The sequence below is a fragment of the Chiloscyllium punctatum genome, chromosome 9 (assembly GCF_047496795.1).
Source record: "Chiloscyllium punctatum isolate Juve2018m chromosome 9, sChiPun1.3, whole genome shotgun sequence".
In the NCBI taxonomy this organism is placed as follows: Eukaryota; Metazoa; Chordata; class Chondrichthyes; order Orectolobiformes; family Hemiscylliidae; genus Chiloscyllium; species Chiloscyllium punctatum.
The window spans coordinates 112,943,029-112,964,772 of record NC_092747.1 but is presented as its reverse complement, the minus strand read 5'-3'; the positions used below and the strand labels follow the sequence as shown (position 1 = coordinate 112,964,772).

At 38.4% G+C, this 21,744-nt stretch overlaps 1 protein-coding gene across 1 annotated transcript in view; it reads right to left on the bottom strand.

Annotated features, from left to right (window-relative positions):
- The window catches only part of pros1 (protein S), a 67,007-nt gene that overhangs the window by 23,020 nt on the left and 22,243 nt on the right, over positions 1–21,744 (bottom strand). The window contains exons 6-8 of the mRNA XM_072578093.1: positions 12,011–12,142; positions 5,954–6,079; positions 3,895–4,016 (exon numbers count right to left, since the gene is read on the bottom strand). Coding sequence (XP_072434194.1) covers positions 3,895–4,016; positions 5,954–6,079; positions 12,011–12,142 — 380 coding nt within the window. The remainder of the gene's footprint in view (positions 1–3,894; positions 4,017–5,953; positions 6,080–12,010; positions 12,143–21,744) is intronic.

Here is a 21,744-nt window from a genome sequence, read left to right as displayed (position 1 = left end):
GAGCTTAAACTCATGAGCAAATCAATTCTGCCCAAACTGAGATCAGCATGAATAACAAGACGTCAGCAAAGTACTGGAGGTTCAAACACACCGTCTTTACTAGAGAAGGAAGCTGAATTATTCATATGGTTTGTAACAGTTACGCACAGATTAAAGATGGCACAGAGAGACTGAAAAAGGTTCAGACAAAGATCTGGAACTGGATGATATCAGACAGAGAATCCAAGTTGGGAATGTGGGGGGAATTGCCCACTCAGGGTGGACATTGCGATCTGAGATGAACAGTGCACACAATCGGGAAGACGTTCTTGGCAGCAAAAGACTTGGAGTGTCCCAAAGCTTGTTCCTAGGTGGATGAGCATGAGGGTATGGTTTGTACTTAGCAAAACGTAGGAATCAAAGTATTTCACCAGGGACAGAGAAAGATGTCAGGAGTTTGTCAAAGCATGACGAGGTGTCAACATGTCAGTTGAATGAACCTCGCAGTATCAGACATCAGCACACTGTTAATGGTAGGTTACAGCCCACTTCCAACGGAGTTCAAACTCATGGGGGATTGACAAATACACCTATCACTGCGAGTATGCTGTGCTGAAGTCAACAACATTAATGGGAAAATCATTTGCACTGACGGAAATACCTTCAAGGTGCAATGTACCAGTCACTTTGTTTGACCATGGGCTGTAATTTGCTTTACAGATTCTTGCGGGTAACACGAGGTAATCTAAATGACCCAAGCAGCCAGTGGCACGGTGGTTACCACTGTTGCCTCACAGCGCCAGGGACCTGGGTTCGATTCTGCCCTTGGGCAACCATCTGTGTGCACCTTGCACGTTCCCCCCGTGTCTATGTGGCAGTCCCAAGATGTGCAGGTTGGGTGGCTTGGCTTGGGAAATGCATGGTTATAGAGGAGGGGTATGAGTCTGGATGGGCTGCTCTTTGGGGGTTTGACAGGCTGAATGGCCTGCTTCCACACTGTATGAAATGGAGAATGAAGAAATGGATATAGGTAAAGATTACACAGTCTGAGATTTTAAAAAATTGAAAGGAAGAATAGTTGTCTTGTGGCTCTGTATCGAGTATGTATTATAATGGGAAAAGCTTATTAAGTCAAAGTATGGCACCATGATACCTGAGTTGAGGAATATCAGTGATGATCAGGATATTGGAGGTCTTCAAGCAGGAAATAGGGATGCTAAAAAGGTTTATACAGTCACAGATGAGGAGCTAGACTGTCTGAGTGATGCACATTGATGAAGTATTATTGCTCAAACAGAGAACACTGAACATGTAAAATTGCTCCCACTATTTTAATCTAAGCTGTAGATTGTTATTGTCCAGCAAGAAAACCGCGTAACTGTGTCAGAAAGAGTACTGCACAACAGGGAAGCTTCAACAAGTATAATGGAGACAGCAACATAACAGCAGATGAACCAGATGTGGAAAACTAACATCCAGCAATCCAGAATTGCAACTCAGTGATATTGATGGACGGCAGCTTGTTATTCAGAGGAAATATCATCAGTTCCAGAGGACACAAAGCTTCCTCATCCTGATGAGGTGATCACAGTCCGTGAGACAGCAGCAGATCACAGCATGAGACAGACTACAACAGGATCTCAGAATTTGCATTGGGATTATGGTTAAAACAAGATGGGTTTTTTTCTGAACACTGCTCTTAAAAGCGGCTCTGCTGAAAGAAAGAAAGTGCAATACTGATACAAAGATTGAAACTATATTGGGTTGTGTTGCATTAGCTGTATGTGACAGTCATTAACTGAAGTGACTTATTGACTCAATGAGTTCAGAAAGTAATGATCTTTTAAGTTTGCTTGCAAACTATATGACATTATGTTTGAAAGACTTCATTTGTGTCATACTAGAAATTCACAACCTAGGCCTGGTAAGAGAGAAAATTCAGAGCAATGGCTCAGCTTTTAGATCCTGCATGTTACTTGAATAAGAAATGGAAATAACACTGGGTACTACATTGAAAAAATCAGATAGCACATGTGAGAGCAATAAGAAATAGACTCTATTAAAACTTTGCTAATCTTTGTGAAAAAGTTAAAGCTGTGACTTTAAGTGGCTCAGTGGTTAGCACTACTGCCTCACAGCACCAGGGACCCAGGTTCGATTCTAGCCTCGGGTGACTGTCTGTGTGGAGTTTGCACATTCTCCCCGTGTCTGTGTGGGTTTGCTCCGGTTTCCTCCCACAGTCCAAAAATGTGCAGGCCAGGTGAATTGGCCATGCTAAATTACCCATACAGTTAGGTGCATTAGTCAGAGAGGAAATGAGTCTGGGTGGGTTACTCTTCACAGGGTTGGTGTGGACTTGTTGGGCCAAAGGGCCTGTTTCCACACTGTAGGGTATCTAATCTAAAAGTGTTATTTCTATAGTGTAAAGGATAAATGTTGATATTGCAGGTAAAGGGATGTCCATCTTAATTAAAATGACAGCTCTTTTGGGACACTAAAAGCAACATTGGCCAACTGAATGGCGTGTTGGTAAAACTGGCTAACTTGATGGTATGCTGAGATTGTAAGCCAGGAATCTTACAGAGCTCATTGTCAAACTGAATCAGGCCAGACAGATATGCAAGTCCTTTACCTTGATTGACTATATTAAGTAACTGTTGATGAGACAATGCTGTGAGGTTTCAGTTGGAACAATAGATCGGAGTTTTGACAGAACTGTGTTTGAGACAGCTCAGCTCCTGGGGTCAGTTCAATCGACAGTGAAGTTACAATACCCAACACTGCCTTTTGTAACACCCTTACCTGAAACAGAAACTCAATGACATGGAGCAACTGACTTATGTTAATTTCATGGCTGTATCAAACTGGCGTAACTACACAGGAGGAATCTGTGTTCGTTACCATGCCGACATAGTAAACTATAGTAAGCCACTGTACTTGGGGATGACATGGACAACTGTACTTCAAGGGACAACTCAAATGAGAGAGGCTGACACTCCGGAGACAGTGTCAGCACAAGAAGCAGGACCCTTGGGGAGGAAGAGAACAGCCTCATCCTCAGGCAGGCCATCTGTAATCGGTTCTTTACCATCTGCACTTACAAAGTGGATTTTAAACCAGTCTGAGAACATAGACTTTTAAGAACTGAAAGGCTGCTTGGGAAATTAGAGGGACAGGTGGTTGTCATAGAATTGTGTGTATTTCAACAATAGTAAACCACATCTCATGGTAAGGCACATTTCATTATTATTGTACTGAATCCCAACAAGTCTGCAAATATCCCAGACCCACATGAAAACGACACTTACATTATGTAATTAAGATAATCTACCTTGTCAATGAAGTCAAATTTCATGACTTCCATGACTACTTTGCTGGACAGATTTTGATGATTTAACCAAGGAATGCGAGATTAAGACAGGATTGGACAGAGGAAAACAGACAAACAGAAAACAGACGGTACCATGTTCAAGAAAATACACGATTTACTAAGAACTAGGTCTTGCCAATCTGCGCCAACCCCATACCTGAATATAACCAAATGTCATACCTGGATATAACCAAACTTCCAGCCTGAGGTCTGGCAGTTGGCAGCACTGTATTCAGGAAGGGAAATGGCACAGCAGTGTGGGCACTGGAAGCTGGTTCTCAGAGGCCAGTTTTACTCTGCACATGTACATTTGATGCTGTAACATGAACAGGTCTCTCCGCTGTCCTAGCTGTCCCTCAACCAACATCTGGACAGGGGGATAATCTGATCATGATCACACTGTTGTTTCTGGGAGCTTGCTGTGTCTAGGTTAGCTCTCTGGCATTTCCTACATCACAAGAGAGACGCCAGTAATACGTCATTGTCTGTAAAGCACTAGGAGACAGCCTGAGGTTGTGAAAGATGCACATTATTTCTTCCTTCACCTGACAACTCTGACCATCAGGGGATAATCTCTCTCCTTTTCGCCCATCACAGAAACAGGAGTAGCTGCCGGGGAAGTTCACACAGCCATATGCACACAAGCTCGCTGCACATTCATCGATATCTGTTTGGAGAAGATCAAACTTCAGAAACACATTTTCCCCCTTCATTTAAAAAGAATGTTTCTTACTGAAGGAAATGTAAATTCACAGAACCGCTGAAGAGATAAATAACACAGAGCTCATCGATAGGATGCTGCATACAACTTCTCATCATGTTTTCCAACATAAATATTCAGACAGTGTGCAACTGGATGTTCGGATTCCAACATGAGAGAATGCTCACAGTGGGATGGCTGTGTGTAGGATGGACAGGAAATGGGTCAGGAGTTCGAATCCCACTGCCACAAGTTGTGTAAAATCTGGTGTTTTGCAGCTGTCACCACAATAAATAGTCATTTAAAAAGTGCAGCCATAACTGGGCAACGCAGTGACTCAGTGGTTAGCACTGCTGCCTCACAGCTCCAGAGACCTTAAGTGACTGTGTGCACTTTGCACATTCTCCCCATGTCTGTGTGGGTTTCCTCACACAGTCCAAAAATGTACAGCTTAGGTAGATTGGTCATGCTAAGGTACCCTTAGTGTCCAGATTAGGTGGGTTAGACATGGGAAATGCAGGGTTACAGGGATGGGACTGGGTGGGATGCACTTGCAGGGTCAGTGTGGACTTGATGGGCTGAATGACCTGCTACCAATCAGTAGGGATTTTAACAACTGTTTCACTATACTGTTCAGGGAAGGAAATCTGCCCTAGTTACCCAGTCCAGGCTCATATCTGACTCCACACCCACAACATACTTTTAAAAATTCATTCATGGTACGTGGGAACGGCCAGTATTTATTGACCAATCAAATGACAGAAGATCCATCATCATCTTTAGGCAACTCCATCTTACTCAATCACCTGCTGCAAGCTAGACAGGTACCAAATCAAGGGGTCTTCCAGTGCAAGAGGCCATTCTGCCCATCCTACCTGTCTTGGCTCTTTGAAATAGATATCTAAGTAGTTCCACTGTGACCACTTATTCCCCGCAGGCCTACAAATTTCTCCTCTCAGTTCAATTCCCCGTTATTAAATTGGCTTTCCCTGCCCTCTCAAGCAGCGTATTTCAGATCACATCAACATACTGTATTAAAAAAAGTTCTCCTCATTGTTTCTTTTGCTACTCACCTTAAATTTCTATCGGCTGGTTACCGGTGCTTCTAATATTGGAACTGTTCCTCCTCCCTGATTCTGGCAGAAACCTGCAGGAGTTTGAGCACTGCCACCAAATCTCTTCTCTTTTTTCTGATCTTAGGACAACAACACCAGCTCCTCCATGTTAACTGAAGCCCCTTCTTCCTGGTGTCTGGGGTTGTCAATGAATGCTGGCATTGCCTGGTAACAAACTCACCTCCCAGTAACAAACAATGGGGAACTGAATCTTACAAGTGTGTTTCTTGGTGAGATGAAGAATAGGAGGTGATGGGTGAAGAGCACAAAACTGGCTGTGGGTGGGTGCAACTCCTTCTAACAAAAGGTTTTGCCAGGCCAGCCTATAGGCTGCCTCTGCTTTTAACGCCAGTTTTCGGTCAGATGCCAACTGAGGCCCTGGTACTGCCCAAAATGTTTCCGTCACCAACATCACTTCCAATTAACTTCCTGTTCCAAAGAAATGCAACATTTTTGTGCAGAAGTAACTGGTGCAAGGACAGTTACTGTGTCACTACTCAGCACCAGTGTGAGCCTCACAATTACACTTAGCTGTCATTCTCATTCCAACCTGCCACAGAAAGCAGACGAGGCCACAAATATTGAATGTTTTCAAGGAGGAGAGAAATATTGTTCTTGGAGCTAAAGGATACGGGGAGGAAACGGAAACAGGGGGCTGAGTTGGATGATCCACTGCGATAATATTGAATGGCACAGCAGGATTGAAGGGCTGAATGGCCTGTCCCATTCTTTCCAGAGTTTTTGTGCAAGTTGCTGTCGGCCTTTGAGAGATCTCTGTTCAGCCCTTACCGTGGCAGTTTTTCGTGACAGGATTGAAGGCGTATCCTGCAGCACATTTACATTCGAAGGTACCCGGCAGATTGTTGCATGCTGCTTTCCCACAGATTTCTGGGTGCATAAAGCATTCGTTCTTATCTGAAATGTTAAAGAGCGTACAGCATGAGTCAGAATTCAATGAAGTAACTCATATTTTGATTACACCTTGCCCCCCACATCTGGGCATCCCAAAAAAAACTGCATACCAATATTTGGACATATTCTGACTGTTGGAGTGTAGGAAATCAGCAGCTAATTTGTGCACAGCAAGATCTCATAAAGTGTCAATTGGAAGCTAGGCTCCCCTAGGTAGCACCATCCCAGAAGACTAATATTCATTTCTACAGACTTCAATTTGCACATGCTCAAGCCAAGGAAGATGTCGGTCACCTTCCTCTTTTATGATCTTACAGCAATGGCTGATTGCCCCTGATCAGGTTAACCCGTCTCTTGACCCACAACAACAACAACAACAGACATTGCTGGAGAAACTCAGCAGGTCTGGCCGCATTGGTGGAGAGAGAGAAACAGAGTTAACATCTCAAGAGAATGAGACAGGAAAGTAGACAAAGGGATTGCTGACATTAGACCGAGTGGGAAGTGAATAGGTGAGAGGTGTTAACAGAAACTGTGAATTGTTGAAAGTGGAGGGAGGAGGGGTGGTGGTGCAAGTCAATGCTGAAAAGACAAAGGAGATGAGGATGGACTGAGAAAAGATTTTACCAAAGAAATTCATGTTAGACTTAACAAGGGTCATGTGTTGTGAGCTCACATAAATGGTTACGGAGTAGAAACAAAAGCTCGATTACAATGACAATTTGTCGTCTGAAAACATTTATGTGGCCACAAACGACGGCTGTGAACAGAGGCCGATCAAGATGAGTGATGAGGCTCAGAAAAGCAGCATTTGCAATGCAAGGGTTCAGCCAGGTATTAAGTGTGTCCCAGGACAGTCAGGCAGGTTTTTGAGAAAGCCAGGGTTAAAAGAACTTGCTTGGGGCAGTAGTATTGGTAAATCTTGCATACTCTGGGTGTGCGACAGGAACAATAGAGCTGCATTTGGGAAAAAGGAGATTATGAATGGTATACCACTTGGAAAATGTGTATAAGGAACGTGTGTAATGACTTGGATGGACAAAATCAAAATGTGGAGCTGCCTTGCTTTGGGACGGGAGGTGAGGGCAGCAGAGGGAAATACCTCAAAGTATGACTAGCCCTCATCACAGGGACAGAGACACACACTATGTCTGTGTCAGCTCTTTAAAAGATAATGCAACTAATTCCACTTCCTCAGCACTTTCCCAATAGCCTGACAATTCTTTCCCCTTTGAGTATATAATGTATCAAATTCCCTTTTGGAATACTGAAGTAATATTGAACAGAACATACAGCACAGAATCTCAATTACAATGACGACTTGTCCTTTGAAAGCACTTGTCTGGCCATCGACAATATCCGGCTGGGAATGCAGAACATTCTAGATCATATGACAACCTTTGTATTTTAAAAACAAACCTTCCTCATTACCTCCTGTGGTTCATTTTCTGATAATCTTCAATCTGGGTCCCTCTGGTTAATGACTGTTCTGCCACTGAAAACAATTTCACCTTACTTACTCCATCACAACTTCCATAAATTCAAAACTTTTCATTACATCTCCCCTAAATGTTCTCCTCTCTGAGAAAAGCAATCCTAACTTTTCCAAACTCTCCACATAAGCAAAGCCCCTCGTTCTCAGTATTTCACAATAAAGGAGGAGAAAGTGATGAAGGGCTTATGCCCGAAACGTCGATTCTCCTGCTCCTTGGATGCTGCCTGACCTGCTGCGCTTTTCCAGCAACACATTTTTCATTTCACAATAAAAACAACTTGTGAAGAGCTTATGCTCAAACCATCGATTCTCCTGCTCCTCGGATGCCGCCTGGTCAGCTGTGCTCTGCCAGCCCCTTGCATTTACACAGCATTGTTAATATAAAGCAAAACACTCCAAGATGCTTCACAGGAGCATTTATTAATCAAACTGCTACAAGTTCACAGGAAATAGTACAGGCAGGATTGTGACTTTGTTGAATTGTTTTCGAGATGGATATCAGCAATGAGTACCTCATGGACATTATATTACAACAGTACGCTAGAAGGTATCTTAGTACAGGATTTCAGTTTATCACAAACACCCCCCAATCATGCAAAAGGAATTGTATCCATCATTTACATCATGAGTCACCTATTGCACATACAGTCGTTAAATCATGCCAGTCTCCTAAAGGTACAAGTGTGCTTTGTCATTGGCTGTTCATCTGAGCAATACTTCTTCACTAGAAAGTGCTGTTTCCCCATCACTTGTTGTTTCCATGATTCCTGGTGTTGCTCGATTTCCATTGTTTTGGTGTTGTGGACCTCAGGGACCGATGGTTAACCTGTGGGCTGTGTAGATGATGAGTGCATAGCTTCCTGACTGGCTGCTTGCAGTGAAATGCTTTTCCATTGTACACAATAGCCTGTGGTGCTAACAGTATATCAGGATGCCCCATGTCCACCTCATACAATATGGGTGGCAACTGATTGATGCAATTCCCAAGTGTGTGCCAATTGTGCTGACCTTTGCTGAGAGGGTTGAAGGTTTGTACTCTGAATGGCTCTCCAATATTCAAATCTAGCAATATCTTGCCAGTTTGGTTGAAATGAAATTTGGTTTCCAGCTACTTTATCTTGATTTTATCACTCACACCAGTTATTATTTGTTTCAGTAGTTTTGTTTTTGTTGTTGGAAGAGCAGTTTAGGTTTAGTGTGATGTTACTCTTTGTACTGGACTATTCCCCAAGCCTTCAGGCAGTGTGTTTATCCAATACTCAATTTCTTTATGGTTCTGTTGGTGACTTTCATTGTCACTTCATTGTTCTGGGGATAGCATGGGGATGATGTACGGTGTTGGATTTCCAAATGTTTATGAAGTAACTGAATTCTTCACTCAGGCACCAGCTGTAACAACAAATGTGTGCTTTCAGGCGTTCAACAAACTCAATAGCAGTCATGGAAGTCCGCTGGTTTACCTCAAACAGGTCATCTTCAGGGACACGATAACCAGATCTTGCATCAGTGAAGAATTCTACTCCCTGCTCCATCCATGGTCTGCCCTGGATGTCATGTGACCCCACTGACTCCATACTTTGTTTAGCTTGGAACTTATGACAGGCACAGCACTGCCGGATGCGGTCCTTGATTTCAAAGCTCATGTTTGGCCAGTGCCATACATTTCCTGCCTTTTTCAGATTCAATTCCTCAGTATAAATGCACTTTAGCATCTCTTCTCCCAACTCTGTAATGATATTGACTTGATTTCCTTTCCATAATATGCCATTTCAGACTATCAGCTCCCCTTCTAAATGGTTATTATGCTCTTGACCACCAGGAGTATCCTTGACACATTTGGATATCCTTTCATCATTACTCCTTGCAACACTTGGAGTGTTGCATATTGTTGGGTAGTTTGTTTGATGTGATTAAACCTCCTGTCTGTTCTAGTTAATGTCACTGCTCTGAACACGTCAAGTTGCTGCTTCTCATTGGATTTGGAAGATTTCACCCTCTGTCAAAGCATCTTTGACCCTCTTCATAAGGATTGCTTGTCATTGTTCTCTCTTACTTTATCTCACGTCCAGCTATTACCTCTGGTAATGAAATAAATTATTCAAAACCTTGAAGCAGACCAAATCTTGATGAAAATGCTTCAAAGGGGCTCAGCTGACACTTTGACCCTTTCAAGTAGATATCAGTGAACAGTTTCCCAAACAAATGGATAATCAGGAATTCTTTCTTGACCCAAGCTTAGGATCATTTTCTGTGCTTAATGTTTGAATGAATATGCAACCAATTATTCTCCTCACACAAGGATGCATCTCACTGGCCTCACACTGCTGGGCTACATCATCATTTGATTTCAGCACTACGGTTGCTATCATTGGTTACTTGACGGCTTCTTGTTCTGTGCCTCAGAACCACTGCACATCTTTGACAGTGAGTTGATGGAATGGTTCACACTGTGGTGACAAATTGGGGAAGAGTTTTGCTAAACAGTTGACAACTCCAACAAATGTGCCTTGATATCTGATGGATGCTGCTACAACTCCGGCCTTTCCAAGATTTTCACTGCCAGTACACACCCTAGGTTGGCTTCAGGAATCTTCAATTGAAAGTTTTTCATGCTCAGCTTTTGGGTAATCTGTGAGTTTTAACATTTGCACTAGATTTTGATCGTAGTCAGTAATAACTTCTTACATTGTGTCTCCGTATCAGTAAACTAGCAGATCATCCACTTCCAGCTTTCATTTTGGGAAGATAATAACTCTGTCATGGTGTTGGCATTAATACTCACCTGACCGATGGAAATGCCAAGCACCATGTGCAACCACTTGCTATCCAGAAAGTAGTTACAAAGCAGCTCTCTAACCCTTTGCATCAATAGGAATGAAGACTTTTGCCTTTGCAAGCTCGAGCAGAATTCTAGCTTTCTCAGTCCTTTGAGTCAACACATTGTCTCAGTATGTTTCACTTCAGCCATGCAGTTAGTCTATTCTGGAGGAGGTGCTTCTTGCTTGACTAATCCCTTCTTTTCCAGCTCTTTCTTGTCTTTCAGCCTTGGCCATGAGAACCACTAGAACCTTTCTTGGATGATGTTTAAATGGTTTTCTCATCCAGTTCAAGATGCTATTCACCAGGAAGACATTCAAAACAAACCACTGTATTCCTCTAATACCTGTCCCATGGTCAGTGGTTTAGTGCGTTGTGAGATGTTGCAAACTCAAGTAGGATTTCAGAGGCATTTTAAACGTGGGAGTGTTCTGAGAGGTGGACAGGGTTAGGGAGGGAATTCCAGAGTTTACGAAATGAACTAAACATCATAGCATGACAGGATTTGTGTAAGAAATGGAAACTGAAGTGCAATATCCACCCCCACACATGGACACATTTACAAGCACATCCATTTATATACACAAATATTCTTCATGCACACACTGACACAAATGAATATATTCACACACAAATTCCTTCTCACATGGATACATACACAATAAAAGCAGACAAGCACACATACATCAGCATTTAAACACATATTCACAAACACACAGACACATTTACGCATGTACACAGACACATAGAATTAGAGACTCATACAGCACAGAAACAGATCCTTCGATCCAACCAGTTCATGCTGAACATAATCCCAAATTAAACTAGTCCCACCTGCCTGCTCCTGGCCCATATCCCTCCAAATGTTTCTGATTCATGTATCCATCCAATTGCCTTTTAAACGATGTAACTGTACCCGCATCCACCACATCCTCAGGATGTTCATTCCACACGCAAACCACCCTCTGTGTAAAAACATTGCCCCTCGTGTCTGTTTTAAATCTCTCTCCTCTCACCTTAAAATGTGCCCTATAGTCTTGAAATCCCCAATCCTAGGTAAAACACAACTCCCATTAACCCTATCTATACCCCTCATTATTTTACTTCTATAAGGTCACCTCTCAACCTCCTATGCTCCAGTGAAAAAAGTCCCAGCCTTTCTTTATAACTCAAACCTTCCATACCCGTCAACATTCTTGTAAAACCCTTTTGAGCCCTCTTCAGTTTAATAATATCCTTCATATAACTGAGCGACCAGAACTGGACACAGTATTGCAGAAGATATGCACATGTGAACACTCTCTCACCAGGTGCATATATGGATACACACATACAGCATACATAGACATACAAACACACACACTCTCTCAGGCATTCACACAAACAATCACACACAAGCAATCATACAGGCATTCACAGCAGGTTTAACTAACATGGAAACGTTGAAGTATTTATGGCACTGAAGAAGAACATTGAACCTATTACTTCTTTTATGGTCAACAACACCCACCCAACCAAATCCCCCAACCCAGCTCTGGCCATAGCTGTTAGTTTGCAGCATCTCACATCTTTATTCAAACGTTTTTCGACATGCTGAGGGCTTCTGCCTCTGTGTTTCTCACCAATGCAGTTCCGTTTATTTGAAGCAATATAGAATCCTTCATCACAGTAACAGCGATAGCTCCCAGGCACATTGTGACAGGAATGGTTGCAAGCTTTCTCCTCCAATATCCCACTTTGGCATTCATCGATATCTGTGCAACACAAATTAAGGTGTAAGTTTGCATCTTTGATGATGATCAAACTTTGAACAAATAAGGCTAAAACATGACAAGATATTATAAAACATTTTTACAAAATTGGCAAAAGGTTTGTTACCAAGTTCCGAGCAAAATAAAATTAACATTTAAACCATTTTTTCTCATCACTGCAGATATTAATTGTTTTCTGGAGCTCACAATTTAAATTTTAAGTCAATTAACTGAAGGAACAGGGGCCACAGAGGGACCTATGTTCTCATCCTATAATGCAGATTCTGGTGGCTGATTGGTAAAAATAAAATCATGCATTTCTGTAACCCCTCTTATACACTCGGAGATGTCCCAAGCTCTTCACAGACAATAATGTACATTTTGAGGTACAGTATCATACTATTGCAATGTATAGTATTAAACTACTGCAATGTGTAGTATTAGACTACTGCAATGTGTAGTAGTATACTACTGCAATGTGTAGTATTATAATACTGCAATGTATAGTATTATACTACTGCAATGTGTAGTATTATACTACTGCAATGTATAGATTATACTACTACAATGTATAGTATTATACCACTGCAATGTGTCGCATTATACTACTGAAATGTATAGTATTATATACTGCAATGTATCATTTGAAATACTGCAATGTTTAGTATTATACTACCGCAATGTACAGTATTATACTATTACAATGTATAGTATTATACTACTGCAATGTATAGTATAATACTACAACAATTTACAGTATTATACTATTGCAATATATTGTATGATACAACTGCAATGTATAGTATTACAATACTGAAATATGTAGTATATTACTACTGCAATGCATTGTATTATACTACTGCAATGTATAGTATTATAATACTGCAATATAGAGTATAATACCACTGCAATGTATCACATTATACTACTACAATGTATAGTATTACATACTGCAATTTATAGTATTATAATACTGCAATGTTTAGTATTACACTACTGCAATGTATAGCATGATACTACTGTGATGTATTACAATACTGAAATGTGTAATATATTACTACTGCAATGCATATTATTATACTATTGCAATGTATAACATTATAATACTGCAATGTATCATATAATACTACTGCAATTTATAGCATTATAATACTGCAATGTAACATATTATACTACTGCAATGTATGGTATGATATACTGCAATGTATAGTATGATACTACTGCAATGTACAATATTATATACTGTAATGTATAGTATTATACCACTGCAATATATCGCATTATACTACTGTGATGTATAGTATTATATTCTGCAATGTATAGTACTATACCACTGCAATGTTTAGTATTGCACTACTGCAATGTATAGTATGATACTACTGCAATGTGTAGAATTATATGACTGCAATGTATCATATTATACTACTACCATGTATAGTGTTAAAATACTGCAATGTATAGTATTATACTACTGTAATGTATAGTATTATATTATTGCAATGTATAGCATTATACTACTGCCAGGTATAGTACTATACTACTGAAATGTATAGTATTATACTATTGCAATGTATAGTATAATACTACTGCAATGTATTGTATTATAATACCGCAATGTACAGTATTATACTACTGCAGAGTATAGTATAATACTATTTCGATGCATAGTATAATACTACTGCAATGTATAGTATTATATATTGCAATGTATCATATTATAATACTGCTACAATATATAGTATTATACTATGGCAATGTATAGTATTATACTGCTGCAATGTACAGCATTAAGCTACTACAATGTACGGTTTTATACTACTGCAATGTATCGTATGATACAACTGCAATGTATAGTATTATATACTGCAATGTGTCTTATTATAATACTGCTACAATGTATAGTATTATACTATGGCAATGTATAGTATTATACTGCTGCATTGTACAGCATTATACTACTACAATATATAGTATTATACTCCTGCAATATGTACTATTATACTATGGCAAAGTATAGTAGTATATTACTGTGATGTATAGAATTATACTACTGCAATGTATAGATTATACTACTGCAATGTGTCGTATTATACCACTGCAATATATCGCATTATACTATTATAATGTATTGTATTATACTGCTGCAATGTATAGCATTATATAACTGCAAGGTATAGTATTATACAACTGCAATGTATAGTATATTACTACTGAAATATATAGTATTTTATTACTGTAATGTACAGTATTATATACTGTAATGTATAGTATTATAATACTGTAATGCATGATATTATATGTCTGCAATGTATAGTATTACACTGCTGCAATATGAAATATCATATTACTGCAATGTATAGTATTATACTACTGCAATATGTAATATTATATTATTGCAATGTATAGTATTATACTACTGCAATGTAAAGTATTATACTAGTGCAATGTATAGTGGTATACTCCTGCAATGTAACATATTATACTGCTGCAATGTATAATATTATAATACTGTAATGCATGATATTATACATCTGCAATGTATAGTAATACATACTGCAATGTATAGTATTATACCACTGCAATGCTTAGTATTACACTTCTGCAATGTATAGTATGATACTACTACAATGTATAGTATTATATACTGCAATGTATAGTATTATACTACTGCAATCTGTAGTATTATATGACTGCAATGTATCGCATTATACTACTGCCACGTATAGTATTGTACTACTGCAATGTATAGTAGTATACTCCTGCAATGTAACATATTATACTACTGCAATGTATAGTATTATACTACTGTAATGTATGGTATTATACTACTGCAATTTATAGTATTATAATACTGAAATGTATAGTATTATACTACTGCTACAATATATAGTATTGTACTACCACAATGTATAGTAATATACTGCTGCATTGCACAGCATTATACTACTACAATGTATAGTATGATACTACTGCAATATATAGTATATTACTGTAATGTATAGTATTATATACTGCAATGTAAAGTATTATACCACTGCAATATATTGTATTATACTATTGCAATGTATAGTATTATATACAGAAAGTCATAGTATTATAATACTGCAATGTTTAGTATTACACTATTGCATTGTATAGTATGATACTACTGTGATACTACCACAATGCATAGTATTACACTAGTGCAATGTATAGTATTATAATACAGCAATGTACAGCAATATAATACTGCAATGTATAGTATTATACTAGTGCAATATATAGTATTATATTAGTGCAATGTATTGTTTATAATACTGAAATGCATAGTATTATGCTAGTGCAATGTATAGCATTATAATACTTCAATGTATAGTACTATACCACTGTAATGAGTAGTATTACACTACTGCAATATTTGTATGATACTACTGCAATGTATAGTATCATACTACTACAATGTATAGTATTATACTCCTGTAATGTGCAGTATTACACTACTGCAATGTATAGTATTATGCTACTGCAATGTACAGTATTATATACTGCAATGTATGGTAGTATACTACTACAATGTATAGTATTATACTCCTGTAATGTGCAGTATTACACTACTGCAATGTATAGTATTATGCTACTGCAATGTACAGTATTATATACTGCAATGTATGGTAGTATACTACTGCAATCTATAGTATTATATGACCGCAATGTATTGCATTATACTGCTGCCATGTATAGTATTATATACTGCAATGAATAGTGTTATATTACTGCAATGTATAGTATTATACTACTGTTATGTATAGTATTATATTATTGCAATGTATAGTATTACACTACTGTCAGGTATAGTATTATGCTACTGCAATGTATAGTACTATACTATTGCAATATATATTACAATACTACTGCAATGTATAGTATTATACTACTGCAATATATAGTATTATACTGCTGCAATGTATGATATGATACAGTATTATATACTGCAATGCAATGTATTATACCACTGCAATATATTGCATTATACTACTGCAATGTATAGTATTATATACTGCAAGTTATGGTATTATAAAACTGCAATGTTTAGTATTACATTATTGCATTGTATAGTATGATACTATCAAAATGTATAGTATTATATGACTGCAATGTATAGTATTATACAACTGAAATGCATAGTATTATACTAGTGCAATGTATTGCATTATAATACTGCAATGTATAGTATTATACTACTGCAATGTATAGTATTACATACTGCAATGTATCATATTATACTACTTCAATGTATAGTGTTACATACTGCAATGTATAGTATTATACTACTGCAATGTATAGTATTATATTTGGCAATGTACAGTATTATACCACTGCAATTTATCGCATTTACTACTGCAATGCATAGTATTATATACTGCAATATATAGTATTATAATGCTGCAATATTTAGTATTATACTACCGCAAAATATAGTATGATACTACTGCAATGTATGGTATTATACTACTGCAATATAAAGTATTATACTACTACAATGTATAGTGTGATACTACTGCAATGTGTAGTATTATACTACTATGATGTATAGTATTATACTACTCAATGTAGAGCATTATAATACTGAAATATATAGTATTATACTACTGCACTGTGTAGAATTATACTACAGTAATGTTACATATTATACTACTGCAATGTATAGTATTATATACCGCAATGTATAGTATGATACTACTACAATGTATAGAAATATATACTGCAATGTATAATACTATATCACTGCAATATATCACATTATACTACTGAAATATATCGCATTATACTACCTCAATGTACAGTATTATATACTGCAATGTATCATATTATACTACTGCAATGTATTGTATTATACTACTGCAACGTATAGTACTACTGCAATGTAATATATTTTCCTACTGCAATGTGTAGTCTTATACTACTGCAATGTACAGTCTTATACTAGTGGAATGTATAGTATTATACTACTGCAATGTATAGTATTATATGACTGCAATGTACAGTATTATACTACTACAATATGTAATACTATACTACTGCAGTGTGTAGTATTATACTACGACAATCTGTAATAGTATACTACTGCAATATATAGTATTATAATACTGCAATGCTTAGTATTATACTACTACAACGTACAATATTATACTTCTGCAATATATATGATACTAGTGCAACGTATCATATTATACTACTTCAATGTATAGTATTACATACTGAAATTAAACTACTGCAATATATCGCATTATACTACTGCAATATATAGCATTATATACTGCAAGTTATAGTATTATAATACTGCAATGCTTAGTATTATACTACTGCAATGTATAGTACGATACTACCGTGAAGTATAGTATGATACTACTACAATGTGTAGTATTACACTAGTGCAATGTTCAGTATTATACTAGGGCAATGTATAGCAATATAATGCTGCAATGTATAGTATTATACTAGTGCAATGTATAGTATTATAATACTGAAATGCATAGTATTACACTACTGCAATGTATAGCATTATAATACTACTATGTATAGTATTATATTACTGCAATGTATCGTATTATACTACTTCAATGTATAGTATTACATACTGCAGCGTATAGTATTATACTACTGCAATGTATAGTATTATATACTGCAATGTACAGTATTATACCACTGCAATATATCGCATTATACTGCTGCAATGTATAGTATTATATACTGCAATATATATTATTATAATGCTGCAATGTTTAGTATGATACTACTACATTGTATAGTATTATACAACTGCAATGTGTAGTATTACACTACTGCAATGTATAGTATTATATACTGCAATGTATAGTATTATACTACTGCAATGTGTAGTATTATACGACTGCAATGTATCGCATTATACTACTGCCATGTATAGTATTATACTACTACAACGTATAGTATCATAATACTGCAATGTATAGTATAATACTACCGCAATATATAGTACTATACCACAGAAATGTATAGTATCATACTACTGCAATGTATAGTATTATACTACTGTAGTGTATAGTATTATACTATTGCAAAGTATAGTATTATACTACTGCAATATGTAGTATTATACCACTGCAATGTATCATATAATACTACTGCAATGTGTAATATTATAATACTGCAATGTATAGTATTATACAACTGCAATGTTTAGTATTATACTACTGCAATGTACAGTATTATACAACTGCAACGTATAGTATTATACTACTGCAATGTATAGTGTAATACTACTGCAATGTATAGTCTCAGAAACAGCCAGGTGGAAACGACCAGGTCGCCTTTTTTATGATGTTGGCTGAGGGGGAAATATTGGCCAAGAGCCCTCAAAGATAATTCCCCTGCTCTTCCTTGAAATTATGCTGTGGGGGTATCATCAGTAACCATCTGAAAGGGCAGTGGGGCTTCAGCTTAATGTTAAACCCAAAAGGCATCACTGCTTTGACAACGCAACACTCTCTCAGTACAGCTTGGAGCGTCAGCTCAGCTTCTTATGTTCCAGACTCTCAATCAGAAATTGAATTTCATAAAGTTGGGATTAAGAGATAAGAGTACAACCCACTGAGGGTATAGTTTTCACCATAATTGAATGTAAGTTTATAGATAGCAGACATGTCCCAGTGATACCCTGAGAATGAAGATGGTTAGAGTAGAAAGAACAGAAGCAGAGTTTGTTACTTCTTCGGGCATGGTTAATGCCATTTTAGGGGTGGGTGGTGTTTGCTGCTGAGTAGTGAGGTGATGACAAAGCGTCATCCCCAGAAAGATTTCAGTGGAATATCAGAGAAGAGGACAATTGGAGGACAGATCAATGGAGGTTTCATTGCATAGCAACATCCAGTTTAATATTTGGAAGTGTTGAAGTCTGCCATGAGGTACACAGTAAGGGAAAGAATCAGAGGAGACATGTGAATAAACCACTTAGAACATAAGAATGCAAGAAATAGGAGCTGGAGTAAGGTATATTCAAGCTCAGTCCAGGATTCATTGAGATTGTGAATTCTGCTTCTGGATTCTGCTTCAACACCTATTTCCTGCAATGATCAGTCAATCACTAGGTGTTTGTTCCATGTAGAAATCTTAGTCTGGAACATACTCAATGACTCAGCCTCCATAAACCCAAGAGAAGAGAATTCCAAAAACATACTATCCTCTGAGTGAAACGATTTCGCTTCATCACAGTCATAAATGGCCTGCCCTTTATTCTGGGAGATTGATGCCCCCAGGCAGGAGAAACCATCGTTCCTGAATCTATCCTGTAGAACAGCACTCTTATCTCTTAATCCCAACTTTATGAAATTCAATTTGGGTTCAATTCCAGCCTCAGGCAACTGTCTGTGTGGAGTTTGCACATTCTCCCTGTGTCTGCGTGGGTTTCCACTACGTGCTCCAGTTTCTTCCCACAGTCCAAAGATGAGCAGGTCAGGTGGATTGGCCGTGGGAAATTACCCATACTGTCCAGGAATGCATAGGTTAGGTGTGCTAGCCTGGGAAACATAGATTTATGGGATAGGTCTGGGTGGGGTGCTCTTTGGAGCATTGGTGTGGTCTTGTTGGGCTGAATAGCCTGTTTCCACAATGTAGGGATTCCATGAAGATATGCTGCAGAATCTCACCAAGGCCCCTTTGACTGTATTTTCCAACATATGACCACTACAGTTTGGAAGGGCATGGGAACACCACAACTAACAAAATGCCCCAAGCCCTGGCTTGAAAATATTTTGCTGCTTCTTCAGTGTCAAAGTCCTGGAGCTCCGTCCCTAATATTCTGGATGTATATACACCAAATGGACTGCTGCAGTTCATCCCAATTTTCTCAAGGGCAGTTAGAGATAGGCGATAGGTCTAGGCAGCAACACCCACTTCCCATGAACGAATAACAAAAAGGAGGCCAGGCAAATTACTCATTTTGAGGTAAATTAGGGATGGGCAGGAAATGCTGGGTTTCCCAGTGATATAAACACCTGATGAAAGAATGAAGAATCACCCAGGATCTGGATAATTGCAGTGAGACTCATTTACTCCTACATTCAAATCCTCTTGTAGTAAAGGCTATTTGTCTCCTCAATGACTTGCTGTACCTACGTGGTAACCTCCAGTGCATCATGACCAGGAACACACAGCAAGATCACACCAACCCTCTGAAGAGTAACCCACCCAGACCCATTCCCCTTTACTCAACATCTCCCCCTAAACATTAAACCTAACCTACACATCCCTGAACACTATGGGCAATTTAGCATGGCCATATCACCTAACCTGCACATCTTTGGACTGTGGTAGGAAAGCCATGCAGATACAGGAAGAAGTTGCCCGAGGCTAGAATCGAACCCGGGTCCCTGGCGCTGCAAGGCAGCAGTGCTAACCACTGAGCCACCGTGCTGCTTCTCTGATGTGGAGGTACCTGTGTTAGACTGGGTCGGACAATGTCAAAAAACACACAATTTTTGAAATAAATCAGTTCGACTATAACTTGGTGTCTTATCACATTTCTTCACATTGAATTGCAGCTGCCATATGTTTGCCCACACATTATTCTCTCTAAGTCCCCTTGACGCATCTTTGCATCTTCCCCACAACTCACACTAACACTGAAATTTACAGTGAGTTGCTCCCGCACTGCCCATAATGGCAATGGAAGCAAATTCAGAAAATGACTTAGAGTCATAGAGTCATAGAGATGTACAGCATGGAAACAGACCCTTCGGTCCAACTCGTCCATGCTGATCACCTTTCCTAACCTAATGTAGTCCCATTTGCCCGCATTTGGCCCATATCCCTCCAAACCCTTCCTATTCATGTACCCTTTCAGATGCCTTTTAAGTAGTGTAATTGTACCAGCCTCTGCCACTTCCTCTGACAGCTCATTCCATATAAAGAAAATATTTCCAGGGTTGTGAGAAAAGATCTACAGTGAATGGGATTAATCGGACAGCTCTTTCACTGGTCTGGCACAAGCACAATGGGCTGAATGATCTCCTTTCACAGTGTGCTTAGCCCAAGTGAAGACTAGCGCATCCCTTGCAAAAGATGAAATATTCCCTGGAGAGATGAGGGGAATTAACCAGGAGCTGTTTCTTGTCAAAAAGATAAGCAAAACAGGACAGCTTTATCAGAAATAGAGATACGCCTACATGAAGAGAAATAGCTGATAACAAAAGGTTTCACTATAAAGGCTGGTGAAGGAAGGAATATAAAAACCACAGGGGAAGTGATAACAGCCTTGACAGAAACTTGGAATCAGACCAGGAACAAGTTGTCCCTAGTTATCTGACAGTTAGAAAGACAGAGACAATAAAGGAAGGAGAGAGAAATACTATTGAAGCAAAAAATTATTAGAGCAATAGGCCAGAAGATTTTATTAATGATGGACTTTAGGCAGGATCAGTCTAGGTTAAGAGATAGTAAGAGATCCATTACTATTTTGGTAACACATTACAGAGCACTAAATGGCAAAGAGATATAAATATAATTTCGATATGATTGTAACAGTGACCGGCTGGAACTACATAGGATTTGACCTGAACATTGATTAAGACTACAAGGGTTTCAGTTCA